Source organism: Neoarius graeffei, chromosome 17 (assembly GCF_027579695.1).
Source record: "Neoarius graeffei isolate fNeoGra1 chromosome 17, fNeoGra1.pri, whole genome shotgun sequence".
Taxonomy (NCBI): domain Eukaryota; kingdom Metazoa; phylum Chordata; class Actinopteri; order Siluriformes; family Ariidae; genus Neoarius; species Neoarius graeffei.
The window spans coordinates 53,826,898-53,846,546 of record NC_083585.1 but is presented as its reverse complement, the minus strand read 5'-3'; the positions used below and the strand labels follow the sequence as shown (position 1 = coordinate 53,846,546).

Sequence of the window (19,649 nt, the reverse complement as noted above, 5' to 3'; positions counted from 1 at the left end):
TCCCAAGGTAACTCAAAAAGTAGTGAGTGGATTTGGATGAAATTTGGTGGAAAGGTGGGCCATGGGCCAAGGAACCATTGACTGGATTTTGATGCAAATCCAGATATGTATGTGGCGCCAGGATCCAAATATGTATACAAATCCAGGATTTTTTTGCCTTTTCCCAACGTAACTCAAAAAGTAGTAAACGGATTTGGATGAAATTTGGTGGACAGCTTTAGTATTATCCTAGGTTTAAGGGATTGTGATTTTGATCTTGATATTATGTGGCTCGGCGGAGGTATGCACTCTACTCTACCGAGTGTCCTTCTAGTTCCTTATTTATTCCTTTCAATTTTGTGCCAATGGGATAATATTCAAGACCAAATATCTAGAAATACGTTGGATCGCATTTTAATTATTTTTAAACCATCATGTAACAAAACATATCAGATGCGTTTGAGTGTAAAAGTTTGTGTACCCTTAGGACAAAATAAGGACGTTACAGAAATGTTATAAAGCAATTAAAGTGTGTAACTAAGCGATTAAAGTGTGCTAGGATTCACAGACACTTCGTCATTATCTCTAATAACAAAATGGTCATGTAGTTAAGAAATTATGTAATTTCAAAATATTTTAACAAAATTAACAAGTAGGTTAATTTGCATTTTTCCTTAAACAGCCCATGGGTGAATACAAATGTTTGCAATTATACGAAAATATAAAATATTCAAATTTTTTCCACTTCTTTTGACTTTTCAGAGCTGTTGACATCTAGAAAGTTTTTTTTTTTTTCTAATGAAATCAGTGGATACATTTCTGGTATTTCATGTCTAAAATATCAGACATGCTTTAAAATTGTGAGTGTGAAGTCACCATGAGGATACAGGACACAGTATGAGTGAATATGTATACATTCTTGGGAGGAAATAGGGTTCCTTGAGTGTTCACTGGACAGGAAAAGACTAAAATGGTTCTAGATGGAACCTTTTCTGAAAGAAGATTCCCAGGTTTGAAGGGTAACCAGGAGGAAGTGACCAAAGAAGAACCCTTTAGGTTATATTATTACTAATCTAGTCATAGCTTACCTCCTACTGGTAACATGTAATCCAGTATAGCCTGCTTCATGGTCGAGAAACTGGCAACTAAACTGGTTACCCCACAAGGCTTGCCTATGTGAGGAGGGTGAGACTGGGCATCCTGGCAGAACTAAATACAAGATCTGTCTTAAGGTCTGTAGTGGACCACCCTAGTCAGGTGCACTGTGGCATCACCTAAGAGCGGGGATAAACAACCCTATCTTCTGGTCAACCACTGTAGCAAACATAAATGCCAGTATGTCTTGGCCTGTCCTTACCCACTGGACCACATTTCTGTTTGCCAAGAGAGTGTTCCTAGTCCGGCAAAAATTAGTTGCACTTTAAACTTGACTTGCATGCAGCTCGATGAAATGGTTCCGAAATAACATTATTATACCAGCTCGAACGTCGTCCATCATCATCTTGCAATGGGAAGAGGGATCAGGGAAGACCACATCTTAGATTCAGAGATACTGCGAAAAGGAAGATGAAGAGGAAAGGTAGCTAGATGGCAGTCCCAGGCAAATGACAGACCCTCCTGGAGGGCTTTGATCAGAAGTTAGAATGGAACCGACTATAGAACAGTCATCATCGATTCGACGGACTGCAAGTGATGATGATGATGAAGATTACTCATATCCAGGAATAACACATGATAGATTGACTAAATCTGATGGACAGGTAGACCCCCCCACCACACACACACAGAGCATGATTCATTCATTCATTCATTCATTCCATCAGAAATGTTTGAACATATTGAAACATTGGACTGAGCTGAGACAGCACGTCTTTCCATCCACATGGCTTTGGATTCTCGACTGTTCGAGCAGCCTGGCTGTGGTTTCACTTTAATGTGAAACGCAGTGCCGTTTCCTCAGAGAATAAAAAGAAAAACTTAATTGCACCCATGGAATGTTAGTTTTTAGGAGAGTCTGGGTCTGGCCGTGCCGTTGCACAAGCTTGGCGCCGTGTTTCGAGTAACACGTAATGCTTGCACTTGGTCCAAGCTCTTTTTTGGAGGAGGAGGAGGAGGAGTTGGGGGGGGTTAACCTTGCCTTTTTTAATTAGCATGCAGATTTCCAAAACGAGTCCTTTGCTCTGTCAGTGTTGGCTATCACTTACGGAAAGAATGTGGTGGTGTTTTTGTTTGATTGTTTTTTTTTTTTTTCATGAAGAGCTCAGTGCCTTTGTTTTTAATGTTAATGTGAAATGCAAAAAAAGTTTAGCCTCATTTTATTAAGGAACAATTAATAGATAAATCATTATGGGAATGAGAAACAGGTGGGACTGTATATGTTTGGTAAAGGGCATTTTGATGCTTCTTTGTAGACTCACAGTTTCCCATCGACATCACTCCTGTGAAGAAAGATCACGACTTTTTGGATAAAGACCTCGTGGAGCCTTTATGCCGGTAAGAAATGATTATGTATCATATCGTTAACGATAATGCAAGGCCTGCCCTGGATCTCTTGTGATGAAAAGCTTGTGCAGGTTTGTCTTTGCTACAGCATGAGAGTAGGATTGGATCTGTTCCCAGACTAACAGTTACTCAGATATTAAATAAATGACCAAATAACTTAAGTTCAACAAGTCAAGCACCCTGAAGTCATTTTTTTTCTTTCTTTTTATTTTGAAACTGGGCTATCCTTCTTTAGGCCTTAACTTATCTTTCTTTTGGTCATCACACTTACAATTAAGTTATTCCACGAAATCGAGTCGTACATGAGCTGATAGCCGATGAGACACGTAGCACAGAGTCGGCTATAAGCCATGTACGACGAGATTGAGTGGAATAACTCTTTTATTCTATCCATATGCACTGGATTTTTTGAAACAGAGCATTTTTTAAATTTTTTTGTAAATTCGATAAAGAGAAACTTTATACAAAACGTCCCACAAAATCATTTCCACTTAGAATTTAAACAAACCAGTGAAATGACAGGAGCAATTTGTGAAAAATGCGATAATACTAATAATTCTTGAAAAATAAAAAAAGATACGTTCTTACCATCAAATACTTTCATTCCATATTTTGTTGCTTTTTCGTATTTTTGGGGGTTTTGTTTTCGAGTGAAGTTTTTATTTTGTCCTCGGTTGGTTTTATTGTTCTTTTTTATGGTTTTTTTTTTTTGGTGGTCGACAAACCAACTTAAAGGTGCCTTACTGCCACCAACTGGGCTGGAGTGTGAAACAGGAGATATTGGGGGTGTCAGTCCTGCGTGCCTTGGCGCGTACACTTAAAAGCGCACCTCGGGCTGCGCGTGCACCGAGTGGGCTACAGTGCCCGCGCCGTCAACAAGGCATACTTGCCGTTAATCAATGAACTATGTTTGGACTATTTAAGGACTGTGCCGAGTCAAGGATGACGCGAAGTATTACGGCGCGTTTCGTGTGCATACTAAGCCTTGTTTCCTTGTTCCTAGTTCTAGTTGACTTCCTGGTTTTTGATTCCTGTTTCTCGTATCTAGTTCTCGTCATTGTTTTCCCTCTGATACTCTGTCCGCGCCTTATTTTGACCTCCTGCCTGTTTTCTCGATCACGACCTCGGCTGCTCCTTTGGACTGTTTGCCTGTTGTGTGTTTCACGCACTTTAGTTTACATCGCTCTGCATATCACTGTTTATGGTTAGTGAATGTATCTGCCCTTACATCCGTCATACACGCACACCTGACGGGGGTTAAAAAAAAAACTATATTCTTTTAGCTATTTCTGTTTATTTTAAATACTTGATGATAAAGCCACCATTTTGTTTTTCTCTACTCATGGTATATGAGCTGATAGCCTAGTAGAGTTGCCAATCAGAGTGCACGATTGCTCATATCCAGTGAATGTGGATAGAATAATAAAAAATTTTACAATTTCATCTTACATAGCAGAAGAGTAGGTATAGAGTGTAAATTGTTCCATTTTAAGCATTAGTGAGTGTGTGTGTGTGTGTGAGTGCATGTGCATATCCCCGTATACACCCAAACTCATTTAAGTATGACATCTACGTAAAAGGAGAGGACATGCATGAGAAAGAAAAGAGTAGGATAATCTCATCTCATTATCTCTAGCCGCTTTATCCTGTTCTACAGGGTCGCAGGCAAGCCGGAGCCTATCCCAGCTGGCTACGGGCGAAAGGCGGGGTACACCCTGGACAAGTCGCCAGGTCATCACAGGGCTGACACATAGACACAGACAACCATTCACACTCACATTCACACCTACGCTCAATTTAGAGTCACCAGTTAACCTAACCTGCATGTCTTTGGACTGTGGGGGAAACCGGAGCACCTGGAGGAAACCCACGCGGACACGGGGAGAACATGCAAACTCCACACAGAAAGGCCCTCGCCGGCCACGGGGCTCGAACCCGGACCTTCTTGCTGTGAAGCGACAGCGCTAACCACTACACCACCGTGCCGCCTGAGTAGGATAATAATAATAATAGTTATAATCAATGAACACAGTTTCATCAAAGAGCATGTGGCTCAATTTTAAATGCGATTCCCATTCCATTTGGAAAGTAGTGCACTTAATGTAGTGTACTACAAAGTCACTACAGTACAGTCCTGATTGTCCTGATTGTTTCTGGCCATCCGTTTAAATTCTTTTATCAAAATTTGGACATTTATTTGTCGGTGGTAGTTATCTGGGTCTGTGATCGTACTCAGTGATCGGTTGATGAGCGGATCATGTCAGACCAGACTCCTAAATAACGTCCCATGTTTATTTTATGGTCATTTGATTGTCTTTTATTTGAATTGCTTCTCTCATGGTTCATTCCACACACTGATCACACACTGAAGAATCATAAAGGACTATAATATCTCTGAGCTGAGCTTCTCCTGCTTTATTCACTGCTTGTTTGTGTGTGTACATATTGATGTGAAAAGAAACAGCCCAGTGATTCTGGTCGTCATGGAGACCGGCACGGTAGGAAAGCACGGGGCAGGAGAACGAGACCCACTTCACACGACTCGCTCCGTTCCGACTCTAAACAACCCTTAAGCAACTCATCGAAATTCCAAACCAGCTCGCCGTTGTAACCGAACAATGCCGCTACCTCCTGCTTCTCGCCTTCATTCACTGTGACTTTTCACTCCTTTCGAAAATCCTCAGGGAACCAACAACTTCATTCCAGTGTGTATAATACTGAAAAAATCTCCTCTATCACAGTGTTTAGGCATCAGAGCCTGGGTCAATAGTGTGATCTGGAGCTTGATGTCCAGTCATGCCTGATATTTACATATTACAGCGAGTTACATTTTCCTTTTGTGTTTTGGGTTTATTGTGAGTAAAGCTGTGATGTAAATGTTCTCATAGGCCAAAAAAAAAAAAAAAAATCCCACTAGATTTTTTTCCAGCCAAGCTGATTGTCTCTATATATGTCTCAAGCACATTCAATTTAATTTTATTTATAAAGCACTTTTAACAGTAGATGTTCTCACAATGCAGCTTGACAGAAGATTTTCATTTTTACATTTCAAAAACAAGGAGAAGAAAAACCTCCCTGACACGATATGAGGAAGAAACCTCATGATTCAAAAGGAACTCGTATATACAGTCCTGTGCAAAAGTCTTAGGCACATGTAAAGAAATGCTGTCGACCAAAAATGGCTTAAAAATAATGAAATGAAATGTTACAGCATGAAAAAATACTATAAACAGTAAGCAGCAAGTCATAATAAATTAAACAATGTCAGTATTTGGTGTGAGACGACCCTTTGCTTTAAAAAAAAAATAGTAGTCTGAGGTGGCGGCACGGTGGTGTAGTGGTTAGCGCTGTCGCCTCACAGCAAGAAGGTCCGGGTTCGAGCCCCGTGGCCGGCGAGGGCCTTTCTGTGCGGAGTTTGCATGTTCTCCCCGTGTCCGCGTGGGTTTCCTCCGGGTGCTCCGGTTTCCCCCACAGTCCAAAGACATGCAGGTTAGGTTAACTGGTGACTCTAAATTGACCGTAGGTGTGAATGGTTGTCTGTGTCTATGTGTCAGCCCTGTGATGACCTGGCGACTTGTCCAGGGTGTACCCCGCCTTTCGCCCATAGTCAGCTGGGATAGGCTCCAGCTTGCCTGCGACCCTGTAGAACAGGATAAAGCGGCTAGAGATAATGAGATGAGAGATGAGATGAAGTGCTCCCTTATGCAATATGCTGCTCAGATACACAACCTTTTTCCTGTAACATTTTAATTCCGTGTTGGAAAATTAACAAACGTTTGAAACTCGAAAATGTTTTTGTACCGACTCGATAATGTAGAAGTCATCAAATAGAAATCTATAACAAAGTTTGTATGAAAAAAATGGGATGCCTAAGACTTTTGCACAGTACTGTGTGTTATAATTATATAATAAAATTACGTAAGAGATTGGCAATTAGCTCAATAATTACCTCCACCAACTTTGTTGAAGGAGGTTATGTTTTTGCCTCTGTTTGTCTGTCTGTTCCCAACGTCACTTAAAAAGTAGTGAACAGATTTGGATGGAATTTGGTGGAAAGGTGGACCATGGGCCAAGGAACAATTGATTAGAATTTGATGCAAATCTGGATATGTACAGTATGCGGATCTAGGATTTTCTTTAACTTTTCCCAACATAACTCAAAGTAGTGAACGGATTTGGATGAAATTTGGTGGACAGCTTTAGTCTTATCCTCAGTTCCAGTGACTTGATTTTGATGTTGATAACATGTGGCTTGGCGGAGGTATGCAGTCTACTGTGTGCCCTTCTTGTATATCATTTTGGATTGTTTAGAATCATGACCTCATGATATCCATTTTTTTCAGAATAAATTGATCTTAAAACTCTCCACATAATTTGTCGATTTAAAAAAAAAAACAAGGAGAAAAATAAGAATTTCTTACATTTATCAAAAATGCATTACATTAACTCCTAATATGGCCTGGTGTGAACACCATACTTTAGGATTTAGCTCCTTTCACATGACTTGTCTTGTTTTTCAGAAACGCTTATCCTTGGTTCTGAAAGTTTCCACTCATTCCTGCTTCTATAGCATTATATCTCATTGACATTACCATTTATCTGCCTTGTTTTAAGGCTTCACTGTCATCAAACAGTCAAGAATCTGTTTCCAAACAATAATTTGTCATAAAAGCCATAATCAACATACGATAAATCCTGCTATCCTCCGTTTCCTTGTGCATGTCCTTTGCGTGGAATGTGTCATCACTATTTCCATCTTTACTGCTGTTGTTTTCAGTGGCTATTAATACCTTGAGCCAACTTTCCCACAAAGCCTCAGCAGCCAAGCTCCAAGAGACCAAGGCTCTCTATTTACTGTTTCTGAGAGATATTAAGTCAGGAGTAAAAACAGAATTTACAATTTCAATTATTTATTAATTAAAGTATGACATGTTTTGCTTTTAATCTGTTTATACAATAGTTAATGTTAGTTCCTTGTATCACTTACGTTCTTTGACAGGCTTCTCTGCCTGACATTGGAGACTCATTCCATAAATGCTAAGTAAGCATCTCAGGGCTCAACATTAACGGTTGTCCGACTGTCCGGGACAACCAAATGTTTTGTCAAATCCACATCTTCCTATAGAACAGGACAAGTTCGATCCCCTCAGTGATCCGGCTGTGCTACTGTTTACGAAATTCCGAGGAAGGTGCGTGTGTAAAAATAACCACGCCGTAATATCTAATTATAGATTATTAGACTTCATCAAAATCAGAGAAATTGTGTTCAAATACCTGAATAAAATAAATCTGTGGTGAATCGTCATTTCATTCGGACTTTTTCTTTTGGATGGTTCACATCACAAATATCATAAAATATTTCGTGTGAATTTTACGACAGTGCTGAACTCACTTAGGGTTTGTTTTCATCCACAACGTGATTCTGTCCCCCTCATCATGTCCCACTCGTTTTCTGTTCTTTGAATTAATTTATACTAGTGCTGTCAAGCAATTAAAATATTTAATCGCGATTAATGTCGCGACTGTCATAGTTAACTCGCGATTAATCGCAATTTAATCGCACATTTTTGTCACATGAAAAACCATTGTAATTCTCTTATCATCAGCATAAAAAAGTGAATGGGCTTGCTCACCGTTCGAACTACGGGGGTACTCGGGGGATCCGAGATCCCCTGAAACAGACATGAGATCCCTTGAAAACATGATTTGGGAAATGTTGGGGGGTCTCTAAAATATTGGCAAAATGATGTTTATTGACATAGCAATCGTGTGTAACGGGAAGCATTTGCATATCCGAAGTGAGCGCGCGATGGAGATCCACGCTCTGAGACAAGCGCAAGCACCCCCCCCAAGGGAAAAAAGGGACCCCCCGAAAATATCGGCATAGTTCGAACACTGGTTGTACCAATGTTGTTGTCTTTTTTTATTGCAGTGCATAACACGTCTTGTCACAGCCACTGCAAAGTCGGGCTGGAGCCGCCGATGGGAAAACGAAACCTAAGCCGAGCACCGTGGCTCTTCGGGGGAGGGCAGAGGACTCTGGCTGTGCGGGGCGTGGCATTACAGTCGAGCTGCTATCGTTTTTCTAAGCAAAGTCTCTGTTCCAAGTTCCTGGCAGTTTCAAAAGCTTATGAAAAACCTACATCATGTCACAGAGCGTTAATCTCGCGATAAAAAAATTATCGCTGTTAAAATTGAGTCAAGTTAACGCGATAATAACGCGACATTTTTGACAGCACTAATTTATACTTCAAGTTTTACTGGATTGATTAATTTAATCAAGATTGAACTCTTGAAGTCAAACTTTTAAAACTGCAGATCAGGTAATGGGCTCTAACAATAACAACACACCCTCCATAATGGGGCCTTGGATAGTTTTTGTTTATTGTTGCAGTTAAAGTTTGGGTTTTATTGAAGAATTATAACTCATTAAAGGATGAGGATTATCACAACTCTACCTGCTTTTTGATAAACTTTGTTAATCACTTTCCTTTCATTGAGTTCGTAATACAACCCTGATCCCAAAAAAGTTGGGACAAAGTACAAATTGTAAATAAAAACGGAATCCAATAATTTACAAATCTCAAAAACTGATATTGTATTCACAATAGAATATAGACAACATATCAAATGTCGAAAGTGAGACATTTTGAAATCTCATGCCATATATTGGCTCATTTGAAATTTCATGACAGCAACACATCTCAAAAAAGTTGGGACAGGGGCAATAAGAGGCCGGAAAAGTTAAAGGTACAAAAAAGGAACAGCTGGAGGACCAAATTGCAACTCATTAGGTCAATTGGCAATAGGTCATTAACATGACTGGGTATAAAAAGAGCATCTTGGAGTGACAGCAGCTCTCAGAAGTAAAGATGGAAAGAGGATCACCAATCTCCCTAATTCTGCGCCGATAAATAGTGGAGCAATATCAGAAAGGAGTTCGACAGTGTAAAATTGCAAAGAGTTTGAACATATCATCATCTACAGTGCATAATATCATCAAAAGATTCAGAGAATCTGGAAGAATCTCTGTGCGTAAGGGTCAAGGCCGGAAAACCATACTGGGTGCCCGTGATCTTCGGGCCCTTAGACGGCACTGCATCACATACAGGCAAGCTTCTGTATTGGAAATCACAAAATGGGCTCAGGAATATTTCCAGAGAACATTATCTGTGAACACAATTCACCGTGCCATCCGCCGTTGCCAGCTAAAACTCTATAGTTCAAAGAAGAAGCCGTATCTAAACATGATCCAGAAGCGCAGACGTCTTCTCTGGGCCAAGGCTCATTTAAAATGGACTGTGGCAAAGTGGAAAACTGTTCTGTGGTCAGACAAATCAAAATTTGAAGTTCTTTATGGAAATCAGGGACACCGTGTCATTCGGACTAAAGAGGAGAAGGACGACCCAAGTTGTTATCAGCGCTCAGTTCAGAAGCCTGCATCTCTGATGGTATGGGGTTGCGTTAGTGCGTGTGGCATGGGCAGCTTACACATCTGGAAAGACACCATCAATGCTGAAAGGTATATCCAGGTTCTAGAGCAACATATGCTCCCATCCAGACGACGTCTCTTTCAGGGAAGACCTTGCATTTTCCAACATGACAATGCCAAACCACATACTGCATCAATCACAGCATCATGGCTGTGTAGAAGAAGGGTCCGGGTACTGAACTGGCCAGCCTGCAGTCCAGATCTTTCACCCACAGAAAACATTTGGCGCATCATAAAACGGAAGATACGACAAAAAAGACCTAAGACAGTTGAGCAACTAGAATCCTACATTAGACAAGAATGGGTTAACATTCCTATCCCTAAACTTGAGCAACTTGTCTCCTCAGTCCCCAGACGTTTACAGACTGTTGTAAAGAGAAAAGAGGATGTCTCACAGTGGTAAACATGGCCTTGTCCCAACTTTTTTGAGATGTGTTGTTGTCATGAAATTTAAAATCACCTAATTTTTCTCTTTAAATGATACATTTTCTCAGTTTAAACATTTGATATGTCATCTATGGTCTATTCTGAATAAAATATGGAATTTTGAAACTTCCACATCATTGCATTCCGTTTTTATTTATAATTTGTACTTTGTCCCAACTTTTTTGGAATTGGGGTTGTAAAAAGAGCGTAGTAATAAAAAGATTACGGTCAGGACGAGTGAGAAATCTTGCTGCTTGTCCGACTGGACGAGTGGATTAAAGAGTTAATGTCGAGCCCTGCATTTCTTCTACATGTTTTTTCCACCATCCACATTCCTGTATTAGTTCTTACTGTGTTAGAAACTATCATGCATCCAGTGGAGTGCATGAATATAAACATTGAAGCCAGAACTGTTTGTTTTTACAGAACAGCTTCTTCTTCTTCTCCTTCTCCTCCTCCTTTTTAACAAGCGGCTTCAGAGAGAACGTTCTGAGCTCTTTAAAAAAAAAAAAAGGAAACGGCAGTAATCTGTCTTATCAGAGACACAACACAAGGAGTTTGAAGCACCATATTAAAAGCTCTTCAGATACTTGTCATCGCTGGACCGCTGCTGCACAACACGCTCTCCCAATTAGAACCAGAGCATGGAGCTGATTTCGACGACTAATTGGGTTTACTGTCAGCCAGAGCTAATGCTTGGGCAGGAAGAGACGAGCTCTTTATCAGATTAACTCAGAAACAGTTTTCCCACTGCTGCTGTATCTCACGTGGAACACAGAAGGCTTTCTTTTCATGAAGATTGAAGCAAATAACAAGCTTTTATTTTAATCTTTGTTTTGTTTATGCATTTTTCTTTTGATTTCTTTCTCATGCAGGCGACTGAACACATTAAACAAGTGTGCCTTGATGAAACTGGACGTGAATCTTCCCAAAAAGAAGGTCAGTGTAACTGGATTCTTCCTTTTTTTTTTTTTGTAATTGGATAGATAGCTTTATTAAACACAAGATCTACTCAGCTGACGCTGGTTTCCATTGGAAATGTGTAGAAACTTATGCTAATAATCTATATCTACATTATTAAATTTGTAAAATATATAACTAATACAATATAATGAGAGAAACATATTATTATGATTAATAATGAAAAAAAATGTGTATTCCATTTATAAAAATATATCCCAATACCAGAAAAGTGTTTCCAGTAGTTGATTCTACATTTCTTAGTCGTCTCAGAGTTTTCCACATAGTCAGGCAGAGAATTATACAACATGGCAGCTGAGCCCCCCCCCCCCGAAAATCCCGTGTCCTTATTTTGAGTTCACAATATGAATATTTGTTATTTATGCTTGTGTTATAATTATGGAGTTTTGAACAAAAAATTTCCGGAGGTATTCTGGTCGAAGTCCGTTCATACATTTGTACACCATCAGACATTTGTTAAATTTCCATCTTTCAGCAGTATAGAGTCATTAACTCGATATAGCATACATGAGCTTCAAATTTCTTGGTTATTATACGAGTGGAAAAGCTTTTTTTTTTTTGAATATTTAAAGAAAGACTGCCTTTCAGATTTTTCAAGTGTAGGTCATAAAAATAATTTTCCCCGACAGCCAGTTATTTATGTTTAGCGACCGAAAGCTACTGAATTCGAACTACAGACTTCCAATTTTATTAGTATTTTAAAAAGAACAATTAATGAATGTAGAGCTGCGTGGCCCTAAATTCTTCACTATTTTTTCCTGCTTCACCATGACCCAATTCAAGATACTATATCATAGTATCACATGGTGGGCTTTCCCCGTTCGTGCAAGGCATTGTGGGATACAAATTTGAACCAGGAGAGAAGAATGGAGGATGTGAGTGTGCGAATGAAACATGAAAGACCGACTACAGTAACGGAAAATGAGGCGAAAAGATGTTATGTTGCGAAGGAAAGGAAACGCAGGACCAAACTAATAAATATCGGCGGTCAGCGAGCACCTCGGTGTGATCAGCTGTTCGTTTAGCGACAGAATGATGGAACTGTCAGTGCACGCTCAAAGGTAAACCTGCGCATGCGCACACACACACACGGACTTCCTCTGTCTGCTTGACTGCGCGAAGCGAGCAATTTCATGCACATTATTTGCTTTAATCCCTTCAAATTAAATAACTTCCCAGCCACAGAACAGAATGGCCTGATATTTTGTGAGATATTACAGAAATAAACATATATCACAATGAGCAAATTTCAGAGGGAACTAAATTTCATCATTTTTATGAAACCGAAAGGCCGTCTAGCTTTAATTTATTGTTGAATTTGTGATATAAAATTTGTTTTCCATCATAGACCACTTTATTTATCATCAGCCCACTTTATTTAGTACAGAATGTGTTTCTTTGTGCATTTCCTGGGCGGCATGGTGGTGTAGTGGTTAGCACTGTCGCCTCACAGCAAGAAGGTCCTGGGTTCGAGCCCCGTGGCCGGCGAGGGCCTTTTTGTGTGGAGTTTGCATGTTCTCCCCGTGTCCGCGTGGGTTTCCTCCGAGTGCTCTGGTTTCCCCCACAGTCCAAAGACATGCAGGTTAGGTTAATTAGTGGCTCTAAATTGACCGTAGGTGTGAATGTGAGTGTGAATGGTTGTTTGTCTCTGTGTGTCAGCCCTGTGATGACCTGGCGACTTGCCCAGGGTGTACCCCGCCTCTCACCCGTAGTCAGCTGGGATAGGCTCCAGCTTGCCCGCGACCCTGCACAGGATAAGCAGTTATGGAAAATGGATGTGTATTTCCTGGGAGAATTGTGGGTTGTTGTTTTTTCCAGTTCCACTATCCGTGTGTTAATATACAAAAATGGTCATCTGTCTGATTTAATTCATTCTGCAGATTCTTTCCAAATCTCCTAAAACCTCTGAATATGTGCAATCTAGACCAAACATGTCTCTTGCAAATCATTACCAATAAACATAAACAGTTCTGTGGATTGTCCTTCTGGGGGAATCCTGGAAATTTCTATGTTGAACTTGACAAAAGTTTGTCTCCATATCAAGTAGGACCTCTTTAGGTCATTCACAGTGCATACCGTATGTATCAGTCCACCAGATTTTCATACCAGATGCTCAGATTATAAATTTTGAGCTATACCTGCTGCATTACATTACCAAGCCTCTGTATGCAGAAAATACAAATCAAAGTGAAACTGGACCAAGGGAAGTTACTGTAAATCTGACATGAAATCATGTGCACGCAACTCAAAATGGTCCATTTTCCAAGCACTGACTACAGGTGATAAACCTTCTGAATCCATTAGGAGACAATCTCGACTGTAGATTATTGGCAAATTTCCCAGATTTTTTTCAGCGACAGACCACAAAATGCTGCTTGGAAGGTCAAGAAAACACGTGGTGAACTATAGACCCCTTCGCATGTTTGTAAACAAACCGACCGTTGCCAGGATGCGCGCGCAGCCTGGACCCAGAAACAATGGCGCTGCCCATAGACCGGCATTATGAGCTGTCAGATTATGCCAAACAATTGTCGTTACAAGATCGAGAATGCTACATAAATAAGTTAACTCTAACAAGTGGACATCGCTTACCGGATCCGCATTTAATTAAAGAGTGGACGGACGATGTTAGTAAGTTCCCTGGTATACAATGGCCAGATATATACTCGTACCTTATTGACCAGACTTCAGTGTACACCCACGAAAAACTTCGTGCCTACAAGTCTTTAGACGCATATGATTGTTATGTGCGGGCATGTACAACTTGATTAACAATGGGACATTCATATTCATTTTGTTTTAATTAAATTATGCCAGTGTTGTGATGGCAATGTGGCTTTAGCTACAACAGCAAATACCAACACTAAACAGCAATTTGCAGGAGGGAATGGCATGAAAGGAATGATAGTGTAAAGAGTGCAGCTAAGAGAAATCAGAGCTGCGTAAAAAGCGAGAGGCAGAGAGCAGAAATGAAACTGAACGGGGCGGGAGCTAGGTTAGAGCAGTCAACGTACTGTAAGTTGGCATTTAGAGTGAGGGCACACAATTTTACCTTTCCATCCTTGCTTTAAAATTGTGATTTTCGGCATACACAAATAATGATGGCACAAAATCTGGACTGCTTGAGTCAAGCGAGACCTCTCCTACAAACAAAATTGCATGCAAAGCTAAGTTAGCATGCTAACAATATTCATTACATTGTGTAACTATGACCCAGCTAATCAGACAAACGTTACCAAAGTATTTTGCTACATCAATAAACGAAGACTAGAAAGAATAAAAAAGAAAGATTTAATAAATAGCCTGATCTTAACTGTGATGAAGTGGGCACTGCAAACCCGCGCATTTTTGATGGTGCTTTCATCCCAGTCTACACGTTTGATGGCTTGTAGTCATAGACGTCGGTGATTTTTTTGGAATGGGTGAGATCCTGCTGGAATTCTGAACATTTTAACCCCATCACTGCTACGATTCTGACACCCGACAACACAACAACTAGGCATTTCTGAGTCTTTTTTGGGTCCAGGCTGCGCGCGCAATTTCCACTTACGTATGAATGACGTTTACTGCAAAGGGGTCTATTAGCACCACCAAGTGAATGTTGCGTGAAAACTGTGCTTGCACGGGTGGCGCATTTTCACTATAAATCAAAATGTCATTCGCCAATTTTTGTGGCAGAAGTTAGATCTATATTTGTCTCAGTCGTGGATGATGTTAAAAGTTGTTAAAAAAAAGTGTGTATCCTGTAGGGGTGCTATTGAAGCAATTATTCGTTGATAGTTACTGGATCAGCCAGCAAAAATGGTGCAAAATATGACACGCTTCTCAACGCCGTTTCTACGCATTCTGTAAACAGAGCATCTGGTACAAAAAAAACCTGTGGCGTGACACAGTGTCTTGCAAAAGTATTCATCCCCCTTGGTGTTTGTCCTGTTTTGTTGCATTACAAGCTGGAATTAAAATTGATTTTGGAAGGGTTAGCACCATTTGATTTCCACAACATGCCTACCACTTTAAAGGTACTTATTGTTGTTTTATATTGTGAAATGAACAATAAGGTGAAAAAAATGAAATCTGGAGTTTGCATAAGTATTCACCCCCTTTCGTATGAAACCCCTAAATAAGAGCTGGTCCAACCAATTCACTTCACAATTATTTGATTAAGATCCTCTTGTGTGCAATCAAAGTGTCACATAATCTGTCACATGATGTCTGTATAAATCAACCTGTTCTGGAAGGACCCTGACTCTGTAACACTACTGAGCAAGCAACATGAAAACCAAGGAGCCTCCAAACAGGTCAGAGACAAAGTTGTGGATAAGTATAGATCAGGACTGGATTATAACAAATATCCCAAACTTTGAATATTCCATAGAGCACCATTAAATCCATTATAGCAAAATGGAAAGAATATGGCACCACTACAAACCTGACAAGAGATGGCCCCGCCCACCAAAACTCACAGACCGGGCAAGGAGGGCATTAATCAGAGATGCAACAAAGACACCAAAGATAAGCACTGAAGGAGCTGCAAAGATCCACAGCAGAGATGGGAGTATCTGTCCGTAGGACCACTTTAAGCTGTACACTCCACAGAGCAGGGCTTTATGGAAGAGTGGCCAGATAAAAGTAATTGCTTAAAGAAAAAAAAACACGTTTGGAGTTTGCCCAACAGCATGTGGCAGACTCCCCAAATGCATGGAAGAAGATTCTCTGGTCAAATGAGACTAAAATTGAACTTTTTGGCCATCATGGGAAATGCCATGTGTGGCGCAAACCCAACACTTCCCATCACCCTGAGAACACCATTCCTACAGTGAAGCATGGTGGTGGCAGCATCATGCTGTGGGGATATTTTTCATCTGCAGGGACAGGAAAGCTGGTCAGGGTTGAAAGAAAGAAAAATGGGTGGCACTAAAGACAGGACAATTCTGGAGGAAAACCTGTTTGAGTCAGCCAGAGGTTTGAGACTGGGATCAAGGTTCATGTTCCAGCAGGACAATGACCCGAAACATACTGCTAAAGCTACACTGGAGTGGTTTAAAGGGAAACATTTAAATGTCTTGGAATGGCCGAGTCAAATCCCAGACCTCAATCCAACTGAGAATCTGTGGTATAACTTGAAGATTGCTGTACACCAACACAACCCATCTAACTTGAAGGAGTTGGAGCAGTTTTGCCTTGAGGAATGGGCAAAAATCCCAGTGGCTAGATGTGCTAAGCTAATAGAGACATACCCCAAGAGACTTGCAGCTGTAATTGCAGCAAAAAGTGGCTCTACAAAATATTGACTTTGGGGGTGAATACTTATGCACACTCCAGATTTCTGTTTTTTTCATCTTAATTATTTTTTGTGTCACAGTAAAAAAAAAAAAAAAAAACAGTTTGCGCCTTTAAAGTGGTAGGCATGTTGTGTAAATCAATGGTGCTAACCCCCCAAAAATCCATTTTAATTCCAGCTTGTAATGCAACAAAACAGAACAAACACCAAAGGGGATGAATACTTCTGCAAGACACTGTATCTTTCCAAAGGATTGTTTTTTTTTCTACTTTTGTCACAATAACTCATGAGTTCTGTCTGAAATAGCTGGTGTTCGCTAATTTGTTCCCAGTTTTCCAACACCATGACTATGGTTTATGGAGGGTTTCTGTGTGATTCTCAGCAAAATATACTTCAAATGCCCTTGTTGGATAGAAAAAAAAAATAGTTTGTGTCTGAAAAAAACTCAGTTGGAGTTCTTGCCATGTTGGTCTGAACACAAATGCACTTATACAAAGATATGATTTGTGAAAGTTCCCAGTTACAGAAGTTCACATGATGATTTCGTTCTATGAACTCCTCTTTTCATGACTCATTTCATCAATGGTTTAAGTGTACATATGAATAATTTTCATTCTGATTGGGTTAATCAGACAACTAGCCAGTGTTCAGGGTGCTTGTAAACAGAGCTACTCTCCTGTTCCTACAGAGTGAGGACTCGGACTCGGATGACCTGTTTGCCATTAGCGACAAATGGACGTTTGAATGGAGCAGTCGTCGCTGGTCCCGTCTCCTTGACGAGGCGGGGCCCAGGGAGCCAGGAGAGGAGTCAGTACTTCGGGCCACACCCAGCAGTGAGAGTGTCCTGACAGATCTGAGTGAGCCCGACGTTTCATCCTTGCACAGTGAAAGTAGCAGCGGAAGCGCAGGAGTCCGAGCTCACAGTGCTGACGACTCGGACAGCTCGCGCCGTGCCTGCTCAGACTCAAGTGCCATGCCGAAACTAGGGATTCCCCATCATTCCTCAGACCATCCTCATCCTTGCTACTCCTCACTTCCTGTTAAGCATGGCAAGCTGAGTCGGACACGGGCCAGGGGATTCCTGCGACACATGGACACTCTGCAGTCACACGAGGCAGCAGAAAATGGGTGCAGGACTTTGGTGATCAGTGCTCCCATTCTTCAGCAAGAACCTCAATCCTTGAAGGCTCTCCAGTGCATGGAGATTAATGGCCATGGTGCCTTGAGTTCACACTCGAGTAGTGAAGGTAGCAGCAGCCAATCTGGTGGCAGCACTGTCAGCACACCAAGCTTGAAGGAACGCAAAGCCCACCGTGCTGAGCACAAGCGCAGTGGCATGTACCTGGATGACCTTGATATCTTCTCTGGAATAGTTCAGGGTAAACGCAATGAATTCCGCTCTTATGAAGACCTGGTAGTGCACATCCCGAAAGACCACAAGCCTGGAACCTTCCCGAAAGCTCTTTCCATTGAGAGTCTCTCACCCACAGCTGCACCTCTCAGTAGGGTTCCTGAAGCCCAGCGTCAACCCAGCATGAAAGAGCAGAGACCTGTTACGCAGTGCTGCTCACGTGGCAGCCGCATCAGCATCTATGACAACGTGCCCGGCTCACACCTCTACGCCAGCACCGGGGACCTCATTGATTTGGAAAAAGAGGACCTGTTCCCACACTTGGATGATATCCTACAGCATGTGAATGGCCTGCAGCAGATTGTAGATCACTGGTCCAAGAACGTTCTGCCTACAGGAGAGAGTGCGGAAAAGGGCAAGGTGGAGCATGATGGGAAAGGTCAGGGGAACATGCAGTCTTCAAGCCACATCACGCTGGATTTGGAAGGTCACTCAGTGCTGGAGGGGCAGGTTACCCCCAGTGATGGGGACAGGGATGGTGTTTCACTTAATGAAACTGAATCGACAGGAATTAGAGAGAGGAGAGACTCTGGGGTTGGGGCTTCGCTCACCAGGCCAAATCGGTAAGATTTAGTGTATGTATGTTTGTATTTTTACTACCTTTTTGTTTGTTTGTTTTTTTAACTCTATGTGGAATACAATTTCTGATAGTGGTCCTGATTTCTTTGTTTTCTTTTGAAAACAAAAGATCACTCAGGTATCCAGAGACATTCTTAGAGAATTTTCTTACTTGAGTCCACACCCAGGACTGATTCTGGGCTTGTTTGGGGGAGGGTTCTCATTATCACAGGTTTGCTTTCACATACAAGGATTCTGAACAATGGATCAATTTTGCAATTCCGTGTATCTCTTTTGTCCTTGCAAAATGGCAGGCACTAGGTACATGCCTTTTTTTTTTTTTAGTATTTTCCTTTGGTACCAACACTGAAAAGGCAACAAGCAGCAGTTTTCGTATGCATGGCATGTCCTCTTATGGGAATACCTGCAAACAAGAAGCCACTCTCTGAGAAGAAGCTGTCTAGCCATGTAGGCAGGGACAAGCTGTTCATTTTTCACAATGTTCTCTCTCAGTGTAGGCGCTTACACCACAAGGTGAGCTAATTAGCATTACACGCCTGTAGAATTTTGATTTTACATATCAGTAAGTTGACCATAAGTCTCTCTGATGACTATAACGACCCTTTTCCTGCTATTGCAAAACTTGAAACAGGAAGTAAAGTGACCAGTTGAACCAATCACGTAACTTGGAATACAGCACTGAAAGCAGATAGCTTCCACACCTGATGAGGACGCAAGCCCAAGACCACCATTTTCAAGAGGACCAGTGCTCAGAAGAGTTTGACTTCACCAAACATACCGAAATCCCAGGGCAAATAGCTGGAGAAAGGGAAGTGGAAACACCCTTAGAAAGCAGGGTGCCTCAAGGGCTCTTCAGATGACGAAGAGTACTTAGATTCTTCAAGGGCACTTAAAGGGGATCTTTAAGGGTTCTTTCAGAGGGCGTTTATTATGATTAGCAATGTGTATAAACTGTTCTGAAATGTGGGTGTGGTTACAGGAAATGATCTCTGATCCAC

General features: G+C 41.2%; 1 protein-coding gene across 6 annotated transcripts in view; it reads left to right on the top strand.

Annotated features, from left to right (window-relative positions):
• stard13b (StAR related lipid transfer domain containing 13b) overlaps positions 1-19,649 on the top strand; it is a 269,782-nt gene that overhangs the window by 233,315 nt on the left and 16,818 nt on the right. For all 6 annotated transcript variants that reach the window (XM_060897733.1, XM_060897732.1, XM_060897734.1 and 3 more), the window contains 3 exons: positions 2,391-2,472; positions 11,275-11,338; positions 17,350-18,635. In XM_060897733.1, the coding sequence (XP_060753716.1) occupies positions 2,391-2,472; positions 11,275-11,338; positions 17,350-18,635 (1,432 nt within the window). The remainder of the gene's footprint in view (positions 1-2,390; positions 2,473-11,274; positions 11,339-17,349; positions 18,636-19,649) is intronic.